The sequence below is a fragment of the Cottoperca gobio genome, chromosome 14 (genome assembly GCF_900634415.1).
Source record: "Cottoperca gobio chromosome 14, fCotGob3.1, whole genome shotgun sequence".
Lineage (NCBI taxonomy): Eukaryota > Metazoa > Chordata > Actinopteri > Perciformes > Bovichtidae > Cottoperca > Cottoperca gobio.
This window is the reverse complement of record NC_041368.1, coordinates 13993628-14005493: the sequence shown is the minus strand read 5'-3', so window position 1 is coordinate 14005493 and position 11866 is coordinate 13993628. Positions and strand designations below refer to the sequence as shown.

At 39.1% G+C, this 11866-nt stretch overlaps 1 protein-coding gene across 1 annotated transcript; it reads left to right on the top strand.

Moving 5' to 3' along the window:
- Positions 1 to 2748: 2748 nt before the first annotated feature.
- On the top strand, positions 2749 to 10700 carry map3k7cl (map3k7 C-terminal like). The gene is made up of 4 exons (XM_029448738.1): positions 2749 to 2824; positions 5635 to 5693; positions 6655 to 6767; positions 10520 to 10700. The coding sequence occupies exons 1-4, from the start codon at positions 2749 to 2751 to the stop codon at positions 10698 to 10700; spliced, it is 429 nt and encodes a 142-aa protein (XP_029304598.1).
- The last annotated feature ends 1166 nt before the right edge of the window (positions 10701 to 11866 follow it).

The window sequence follows — 11866 nt, the reverse complement described above, 5'->3', positions numbered from 1 at the left end:
CTTTATTTTACATAATCCAATGGGGTTTTAAATTGTTCATATATACATATATATATATATATATATATATATATATATATATATATATATATGTATATGTATGTATATATGTATATGTATGTGTATATATAAATATATATATATATATATATGTATATGTATGTGTATATATATATATATTTATATATAGTACATATACATATATATATATATATATATATATATATATATATATATTTATATATATACATACATATATATATATATATATCTATATATATATATAATATATATATTTATATATATTTATTTATATATATAGATATATATATATCTATATATATATATATATATATATATATATATATATCCTAGAGATATCCTAGTATGGATCAAACTCCAAAAACACAGAATCCTACTTTTCCCATGATGCAACTCAACAGTGTTAGACCGTAAATACCCAATCTCTCAAACTACACACACTAACTGTGGCTGCGTTCCAAATCGCATACGTTTTCTTTTTACTCGTACTAAGTACTGCAGCTGCCCTAACAAAGGTATGTACTGTTGCATGCAGTATGCATACAGTTGGGACATACTATGTCATGCATAGGCCTACTGCAAAATGCAACCGGATGCTGTAACCATCCTGGTATTTTTGGCCACAGTGCATTTAACACTATGTATTGCGACATACTAAATCTATTTGTCTGGCAAAGGCTAGTAAATAGTACTGTAGTATGGTTACAGGAACTCACCCTGTGGGTATAGGAACTCACCTTCTGTTAAAAATAATCTAATCTGAATCCTGAATCAAGGTTATTCTTTTCAGATCAATAATCAGGGAATGTTTTTTTAGACTTTAGAAAGCTCCCACAGAGCCACACACAGCACAATACAACAGTTTTCACTGTAAACTGACCATGTGCCTAAATGTCCCTTTTAAAAATCATAGACCCATAGTTCCCGGTAAATGCCAAACCTCTCAAACTCCACACACACAGTTTGTAACTGTGCCAGTGTTCCACATCGCATACTTTTTATTTTTATTTTTACTATGCAAGCTACTGCAGCTACCCTTAACACCTGTGTTAAGGTGGGCTTGCACTTTATTGCTAAAACGACCCCCCCCCCCCACCCCCAAAGATAAACTGACTTGCTCTATTTTCTTCCGCCAGAGCTATTATAACATGAGATGTTCTTTCTGAGCAACTGTCTCATTGCAAAGCTATTACAAAGCTCAAGACCATCCCAGCGGCATGACCGTGTCACTCAAAACAGTGCTGCAGCTATGGGCATTTTTGCGGGCTAAAGTCATGTCATCTGAGACATTTAATTGGGCCTGGGCTGCCACAGGGGGACAGCAGACGGCATTCCTCCACTGCCTGCGCCCTGTTGTGTTGCTCTTCGCCGCGTGGCTGCAGTCCGTGGATGTCATGCCCATGCCCACGCAAACTTAAGCTGCTGGAGAGTCCCTCTGCCTGACGCCTTGATTATGGTGGAAAACTTCTAAATACAAAAGAAAATAGTTAGAGTCTCAAGAGGGAACTATTTGAGAGATACTTGCTATGCAGCGGCTGAGAGACAACTTGTGCTTTTTCTGAAGAGACCTCAGCGGTGGTCCGACGGGGAATCAATATTGAGGACGTACACTGCCATCTCATTTTAAACGTTATTATCCAGAATTTCGTGGGTTGGGCTCGTGCTGCTTCAGGTAACAATGACCTGTTGGCCCAGATGGGTCCTTTTCAGCTACCCTGTGCATGCTGGAAATATTCCATATGTATGGAATGAACTAGTCCCCACCATTATGAGGATTATATGCCTACAATATGTGCACTATTGTGCTAGTCCACCTACTAATACTGTCATATTTCTGACTGTATGAGGCGTGTTTTGATCCTTCAACATGTGACCTTTCTTCTCTATTCAACTGAGAGATACATTAATACAAAAACGGCTTTTTTGTTGGTGTAGAAGGTCATGGAAAAATGTTGTGTGAGACAGAGGGTTTACCATGGTTATAGCAGGCAAATGCAGCCCTGATATAAAAAGCCTGTACCTTCGCTGGAGTCCAAAATCCAGACCTCAGAGCCAGTCTGTCAAAGCTCCCTAATTATTTAATCCCACCGCAACTCTAAATGGATGATGAAACGTGTGTGTGTGTGTGTGTGTGTGTGTGTGTGTGTGTGTGTGTGTGTGTGTGTGTGTGTGTGTTCATAAGGCCCCATACTTTCCTAGGTGTGGATTAATCACATGCTTTATCAAAGGAGGCTATCATTCCAACTGAACAAAACACCTGCTGAGTTCAGTGTTCAGTTAAAATCACAATGATGTACTAGGTTGGAATAAAAAAAACCCAGTTTACTTAGTCTTTCATGTCAGATTGGACACCACATAGGCAACATATCAAATTAGTACTCATACTATAACCACTGATTATTCTGCTGATAAATTGTTGTAGAATAGTGAACAAATGTCCCTTCACATTCCCAGAAGCTAAGGTGGCAACAGTTTGAGACCCAGAGATTTACAGTCACATGAAACAGAGAAAAGCAGCAAGTCAACACATTTAAGAAGCTGGAAAGTGTGTTTTATGAAATACATTTCTTAAATTATTAATAGATCAGTCAGTTTTCAGTTGATCGACTAATCGTTTCATTATTACATCATCGCTCGTCTTCCATGAGATCCTTTTTGATCGTGCTAACAGCTTTGTTTTGTGCCTGTGGCCTCATGAAGGGATAAATGATCACCTCAACCAGAAGAGTGTCTCCTGATAAATCTGAAGTTAGAATCGCCTTCAGCCTCGACGACACATCAGGTAAATACAAACTGTACGCACACACACACACACAGACACACACACACACACACACACACACACACACACACACACACACACACACACACACACACACACACACACACACACACACACACACACACACACTGCCATGCTACCTCACAAACAAACACCTGTGTATCTCAAAAAAGACTGTAACAAATTATGTTGAGTTTAGTTACACCTATTAATCAAAAGATCATTTAACACCAGACGTTGCTTGGAGCTCTACTCTCACTGCATTTCCAGTATGTGTGGAATACATGCACTGCATTCCTCCTACTAAAACAGACCAGCCACAATCTGCCCCGAGCAGCCCCCCGTCCACCCTCCCTCCCTCCCTCCCTCACACCCTATCACTTTAACGGAGTTCATTCTTATACCCTGCAGCTGAGACAGGTGCTCCCTCTATTTCTGTAGGACCACAGCATATTAAAAACCAACCACGCATGCATGTGCGCAGCTGTGCGCTTGCACCACACAGGCGATTGCACAACCTTTTTATGTGACCGGCACTATTTAATTCTATAATATTCAATTAAAACTCAAAGGTCTACCCTACCTATGGGACAAGGTACTGTCTTTCAGGATGTTTTACTGCAGTGAGGCCAGGCACTGGGACAGCAGCTGCAGCTATGAAATGGCAGAGTCAGGTTTCCGCTCTAATACTAACAGTGTCCCGCTGCCTGATTCACTGTTCAGCTTTTAGAACACTGGCCTATATTTATAAGCAGTTAACACTTCCAGTCCTACTCCGCCCATCTCTGATCCCCCTTGTCTTTCTCTTAGGAAGTGAGATGAAGGGCTGTAGCAGGAACGACACTCAAATCCCACTCTGAGCAATGATTCATTGAACTCCATGACATTCTGCTTGTCATTTGCAAACGGCAACATGTCCTCTTACTGAATTACTTTCTCATTTCCTAATCATTCGTGTTGCTGTTCTTTTGTTTCTAGCTTGCTTTTTCTTCTAACCTCATCCATCAACGTGCGTGGATTCAGTTTATTTTCACTTTGCTTTCCAATAAAAAAAGGTGTCTAGCTACGCTGGTTATTTAAAAAACAAAAAACTCTTAAGTATCAAAGTAACTGTTCAGGGCTGGCTTTAGTTAGTAGCATGCGTATAGGCCTGGTCTTAGACTGAGTTGTACCTTCCAGAGCTGCTCAAGCACAATCTGACCCTACCCTCCAAAATCAAATTTTAGATATTCCCAAGACGATCCTGTTGTTGCCTCTTTGAACTCGTGTTTCTCAGCAGGGAGACCTGTGCTCCATCTAGGGATCATCCTCTAGAGCTTTCATGACTTCATGCCAGACATAGTTATAACCACTGTGTCAATCCTAAGCATGAGAACTGTATTTATTCCACATCATAATTGGCCCCGTGGCTGCAGACTAGCCCACTGATACTTCTGCTTTTAGAAGGTTGCATCATCCCAGGATTCTCCACATGTGTTCCACAATTCCTGGGGGACATTACTGGCGAGGCAGAGGCTGGTGCAGACAACCTGTCTGTTTCTGTCTGTCTGGCTGCCCGTCTGTCTGAATCCCTCTCTGTCGATACATCTGGCCTGTCTGTCCTTTCTGCCCACTGTGTTTGTCTGTTTGTGTGCTTACACTGCATGTCATTCAGTGTGGCAGCTCATTACTGATGTACAGTAAGAAGACATGGCTCATTTATAAGTGTGGCACCGTGTTGCTATGTTGTGGTGTCATATAAGTGGCCCCTATAGTGTTTCATTTTAAGCTATTTTATGAGGCGGAGAAAGGCATTAAAGCTACTGCCTGCAGGACAAGTCACTTGGCTGTACATCAACAACATGCAGCAAACAATGTTAATGAAAATATATTTTTGAACTAAGATGACATGATGCATTGTTTTGATTTATCAAGTGAAGTCGAGGATACTTTTCAAATGGGATAAGAATGGATTCCTACTTTTCCGGCTGACATTTATGGCACGCGATCAACTTGTAGAAAACTGAAGCTCGGTAATCCATCACAATAAACATTTTTATGTTTTTAATGCAGAAAGAACACTTATTCATTTAAGAAACTTCACGAGGACATAGCTTATTACTGCAACACTTTTATTACTCATATCCCAATGTAAGAGCTTCCTGCAATTCTTCCAATATTATTTGCAAAGCATTTGCAGCATGCAGTGGAATCACCGCATGATTCAAACCTACCTTTTACAAGATAGTCTCTCTCCAACTTTCAAATCTCTGCAGGCTAATTGTACTGAGATGGAAGGAAGGAAAACAAGTAGTGGAAAGTACTTTACTGTTTTAATTTCTTGCTACTTTATACTTCACTACATTTGTCTGACAGCTATAGTTACTAGTTACTTTATATATTAAGATTTCCTACAAAACAATAATGATTATACATCAGATGGTTTGTTATAGATTAGAATACTCAACAATATCAACCAGTAACAACGTTGTCCCTTACATGTTACAATACATTACAGATATATAATAACACTACACTCTAAAAGGGACCATTCTGTATATTAAGTACTTTCACTCGAGGTGCTTTAGGTACATTGTGTTGCTGATACTGCTATACATTTACTGAAGTAAACATTCGCAGGACTTTTACTTGTAACATAGTATTTTTACAGTTTACTGCTACTTTTACTAGTACTTCCACCACTGTAATGCAAAACCATCAAAATAGTATGTCTATTTGTTATTGTTAAATATACAATATTCTGTCATGTCATTATATGTCAATCATTATACTGTCGTTTCATGTCTAAATAATGTGTTTTGTTTCAATAGATGTAAAAGATGTGGAGGACCTCCCCCAGACTTTCCCGGATCTTGAACAGCGACTACAGGTATACAGTACTACTATACTAGTACATACTGTAGCATCACTTTGCATTGAACACACATCTAGTATTATTGTCAAAGCAGCACAAGAGAGGAGAAGCAGAGTATACAAGAGATGGCAATGATTTTAAATCCACAGTGCTGGTCAGGAATAACAATAAAAAATCCAAACCCTGCCCTATACACTTATGCTATTAGCATTTTGCATTTCATGCCTGGCTCTGTTTTACGGCTGGGGGAAAAGAAATCTGAATATTCTCTGAGATTATAAAGGGATACATGTGCGGGGGAAACAAATCAAAAATTAAATCACAAATTAAAGAGAGTCTTTTTTTGTCAAGGTAACACATCGCTTCACTTCGTATCTTCAAAGTTTTTTGTCTGAATATTTCCCCCCTCGCCTGACTGCATAATTGTGTTTTTATTTTTTTTTTACCAACAATTGCCTTAATATGCCGTCGCACTATTCTGTTTAGGGTAGACCCTGATTCTTTAGGCTACATCAGGAGAAGCTTGAGTTAAGTGTATCAACCCTGTAAATCAATGTCTTCACTGTGTGTGCTCAAGCTGCTATTAGTGTTGTCATTGAATTATCCTTAAACAAGTGCCAGTGCTAGGGTTACACATAGTGCATTGGTTTCGAGTATCAAATGAGGACAGTAGTAACAGGCCAATGAATAATAGCTTTCATACACTGTACCACCTGGGCTAATAGAGGCACGCTACTATTGCACCAAAAGGTCTCCCACTCTTAGGCCTTTATTTTATTCAAGTAATGTGGAGACAAGTCAGTTTAGGTCTCACTTGTTGTCCTCATGCGGAGCTATCTCATGTTTCACCGGTAGTGATATCAGCAGAACATACAATACACAGTGATGCTTGTGTGATATAATGTGTTTTTCATTTGAATCTTTTTGGTTTGGTTTATCTCTCTGATGTCACATATCTCTCTCTGACCTCTTGCAGCCAGTGCCCCCCCTGTGTGTCTCTGAGAGCGTTCAGGTGTACAAGGAGCACTGCAGGATGGCAAGAGGGTTCCACCAGGTCAAACACGAGATCGCCGTGATTGAGGACCGCAAGTAAGTCCTTTTTCTTTAAAGAAAAAACTCAATTAAACGGGAGATCTTGTGGTGCAATGGTAGCTTGTGTGACTACAGATCAGAAGTTTGCGTGTTCAAATCACGTCCAGTGTCACGGCTTGGACCAGAAGGAAAAATATTTAATGTAGCTGTAGTATTCTTGGCCAGAGATGGCATGTCCGTCACAAGAAATATCCACTTACTGATAAAGTAATATTGATTCAAGGAGAACTAAAGTGCATGTTTGCAACATACATTTAGTTTTAGTTATTACATTTCCATTTAATCCATCCTTTGCTAAAAATGCAAACATTTGTACTGAAAGACTGGATCAAAATGGATCAACATGTCCACCAGATGGCACATGTTAATAGCTTTCATACAGTTTTTAGCACATGATCTACTGGGAGCAGTTTCCTTAAGATTATATTTGAACAGCTGGTAATGTAAAGACTTTAATTTCAGATGTGTTTCTTTGTTCTTATAATGACTTTTTAATCAGAAACAAGATCACACATGTGTGTTGTATACATGAATGAGTGAGAACATGAAGGTTACGCTGTACACTGGCTTTCTTTGTCTGCTTCGGAATCATTCTTGGGGAAAGTAGCCCCTTTGCCGGGGGAACTATTACACTTGTCAGGTGTAATTGATTAAGACCTGCTCTATGCTTTAATGCACATATGTACTGTGTATGCTTGCACATAAACAGGGGTGTCTAACACACAGACACACACACACACACACACACACACACACACACACACACACACACACACACACACACACACACACACACACGCACACACACACACAGTGCACAATGTCCCCTGTGCCCTCAGCAGCTGTGGGTAGTCTTAGCAGTGGGATTTTCAAGGCCATTGCCGTTACCCCACCACCACACCTACGCACACACACACACACACACACACACACACACACACACACACACACACACACACACACACACACACACACACACACACAACTTACACCACTTGGCAGCTCCTAAATAGAGAGCAGCAGGCAGATTTCTGATGGGATGAGTATAGCCTTGAGTTTAGATAAGAGCATGATGAGTCAGGCCAGTAGAAACTCTTGGTTCTCTCTTTTCACACTGTCGCTCATGCCAACATCCACTGACACGTACACACACACAAAGTCAGATTCACACTTAAAGTAAAGTGAGACACAACTAGACAGAAATGAAGGCAATACCACAGATAGTGCTTTTACACCGATACTAAAAATACAAAAATACAATATATCACTGTTACTGATACTTCATTAATTAAACTTTGAATATATTTCTGTTGAAGACCATTGACATACATGCATGATACAATACTTTGTTACAATATAATTACATGCAGAAAGACAGGAGAGTTTCAGACGCACAGTGAAGTGTTGCAAGGATGACAACAGGAACAACACTTTAAAACACGGCGGAGGGATTTTCCAAATATTCACTCAGTCTGCTTTTGGTCAGAATCAAACCAGTTCATACTTTAGCACTTTATAGAGAATTTTAACTCGTATAACTATCCAAGCTCTCAGTTTGATCGCTCCTATAATGCAAGGGAACTGAATCATAAGGGTAACAAAACTGTTTATTTTCTCAAAGTAGAATAAATGAGTTTTAGTTTTAGTTTTCAGTGTGTATAGAAACATTGACTCAGACACTGGCAGGCCTAATGTAGATAAGATCCCTGGGTACCATCACGAGACAAACAGATTACAATAGTCCCAATTGTGAAAGAGTTGTAAAAAAAATGACTTTTCTTCAAAACATTAGTGTCTGTATTAGAAGTTTTGAAATGATTACCCAACGTGTAAAGTATGTGAAATTAGATGTGTTGATATCTTTTAAACTGAAATGTTGTTTCTTTATATTCTATTTTTAACAAATGTTGATACACAGAAAAGACTAAATAAACAAATGTCACAGTATATTACTTTTTCATCAAATAAGAAAACAATGATTCTCTACCATTTATATCGGATATAGTCTGCCTTCTGTGGTTTCCAGATACATTCTTTTGGACCGAAAAATGCTTCTTCCCCTTTTTCAGCCTCTCACTGTCACACAAACGAGCATTCCTGCATACATATGCACAAACAGGTTTCAACTTGCTTTAAAAAAAAAAACTCAGCACGGAGTAATGCTTCTGAATCACTAATCTTTGAGCTTGTAGTTGAACACATTGTGGTTTAAAGAGCTGCACTTTAACTGCAGTTGAACACAATCAAGAGACCCAAAACACTGTAAAAGCTTTTGTATTATTATATATTGCAGTAACCACATGCTTTCCCTTTGTGTTTCGCTTGTGTGTCATAAAGTATATAAAAAAAAAAGTTATGCTTAGCAACTCTTGGAGAGTGAAAACTGAAAGTGGATTTTGAACATACACAGAGATATTTCAAATGAAAAGTTAATTGTAATCAGCAGGTGAATTATTATGAGAAGCTGATTGTAATGATGGGTCATTTTGGACTCAATAATCAATTTCTCCATATAAATGTGACATTCTGTGTTTGCCATATTACTTCTAACGTAAATGTGATTTTTACCAAAGCTTAATTTAAATAAAAATGAGAAACATGTTGTTTTAAACCATATTTAAATGTTTTATTTGTGATCCAAATGCAAACAATAGAGCAGCCTCACTAATAAACAGAACACTAGCATCCCGCTCAAATATATAGTCTTTCAATACTGGGGCAAACCCTAGACAAAAAAAAATCAATCTTAGTTATATTTGTTTGAATCAATTGTGCTTTTAACAAGAGTTGGAAAGAAGTTTTCACCACAGACAGCCTGTATTGTAGAATAGAGACTCCTTTTCTTCTTTGTTGATGCTGAAATACAACACTGACATTCACACACTTCCTGGCTTGAGGCCATGACACGCACGTTGTACACATACATATACGTGTTTGTGTGCTGCCTTTCAAAGTCCAAATGCTGATCTCTTCCCAGAGTGTGAAATCACTATTTGCTAGACAAAGTCAAGTCTACCTGCCTTAACCAGAGTCAGTTAGTTTATGTTATGTATTGTGTCATGCACATACAAGTGCTCAGGCCACATGGACTTACAAGACACCAACATTTAAGTTGGAGTGGAGAAACGTTTGTCAGACATATAACATTTAAATTCCAAACAAAGAATTTTGTCTTCATCTTTGACCTTTGGTGAAATGATGTTGCACATAACGCTCTACACTGTAGCTGTGCTTCACGAGCCAATATGTTCGTAACTTAGGTTTGTACCAAATCTTACACATAAAAAAAAATGGAGTGTTATTCTGTATTATTATCTATTTACTTATTGCAGAGCGCTTAGCTTTGTTGCCCAACAGCAAGCAGGATCAATGTTTTTACCCCAGCTCAGCCCTTCCTGTAAGTTTGCATTGTTTCCATGTTTATTTTGGTTTCTCTGGTTTCCCCCCACATTTTAGAAACAAGACAGCTGGAGAATCTAAATTGCTCATAGGTATGAATGTGAGTGATCGTCTGTAAATATGCCTTTCTCTGAACTAACTGGGTGTTTCCCTACCTCCAGTCAATTGTATGCTGGGAAAGTCTCCAAGCTTTCACAACTGAAAAAGATTAAGTGGGAAGTGATAAAAAATAAACAAATGGCTCTACAGTTAATTGATTGTAGAATTTGGAGAAATACTATACAGTTTCATGCATTTTAATGTGATTAAAAAAAAACCTGCTGCTAAATTTTGTATCTCACTCTATTTAGGCGTAAGTTGCTGGCAGAGCTGGTGGAGGATGAGAAGGTTGCCATGGAGATCGCTCGTCTAGAGGAAGAGTTTCGGCGTCTAACAGAAGAGAACCGCACCTTGATGACTGTCCACAACGAGCGCGCTCAGCAGCTGGAGAGGCTCTGCTTACCCAATCAAACGAGGCAGGACTCCTCGTGACCTCTGACCTCCCGCAGAATCTGAGGCCTCCAAACATCCAGCTGATGCCAGGACGGGAACCCAAGCAGAAATAAAGGCTCAGCTAGTCCTCATTCGACACAACTACAGTCAGTGAATCAGCTAATTACACAGAAAGGCGCTGTGCTTATTCATGTCTGAGTCATTTGTTTGAGACGTACTGTCATCATCAGTGTGAAGCTATTCTACCAAGCTATGACACAAGGGCACTTTTCTGGGTTGTGTTATTATGTGATCTTGCAGAACCTTCCTGGTTGCCATTGCAATACCTCACAGTATATATTACCACAATGTCAGCTGCTGTGAATGTGACCAGATATTCTGATATCTGTCTCAGGTCCTGTGGAGACTCAGATATTTTACCTGACGTTTGTGGAGGGAGTCAAAGGTGGTATGATGTGGTCCAAATGTTGTATTTTGAGGATTGTTTCCCCTTTCTCTCCCTCTCCCACCCCGACACCTGCCCGTCAAGTTCCCGTTGTGATAAAAAGGAAATGAGATGTTTGTTTAACAGAGTGTCAGAAATCAGGAAATTATAGCCATTTGTGAGGAACAGAAAAAGAAGAAGGGTGATTATCCATTTCACAATGAGTATCTGCTGCGGCACAACACTGTAAGAATTGTACATTTGTTTGATGTAGCGTGTCTCATCCACCTGTAGAAGGGGCAGTATACAACAAGATAAACTGTTGATTATCGTCCTCTTCTATTAATAAAGCACATTTTATTTTAACACCAGCATCAGTTACTTAGTTTCATTTCTCAAAGCCAGTGTTGTGTTTGGTGTGTGCTTTATGGCCATAATGCGGTGCGTACAGAAAAGGGAACTAGATTTATTTTTGTTCTATGTTCACGAGGAGATTAGCTCATTCTGGAATTATGAAACAGTCACCCGATTGGCCAGTTTGACTCTGGCAGCCTTCCCTCTTCCTCCTTCAAATCATGTGACACGGGAAACAGTGCTTTATAGTGATGATTAGTCCACTCTGTTGTACTTTACTGCCTGGCACCCTGGCTTTGAAAGTGTACTTTTCAAAACTCACTTGCAGTCATTACATGATTTTTCTGGCTGCAATCATGCCTCTAATAGTCATCCGATACAGATACATACAGATATATAAAATAAAAATAAATCTAAAATTAATAAG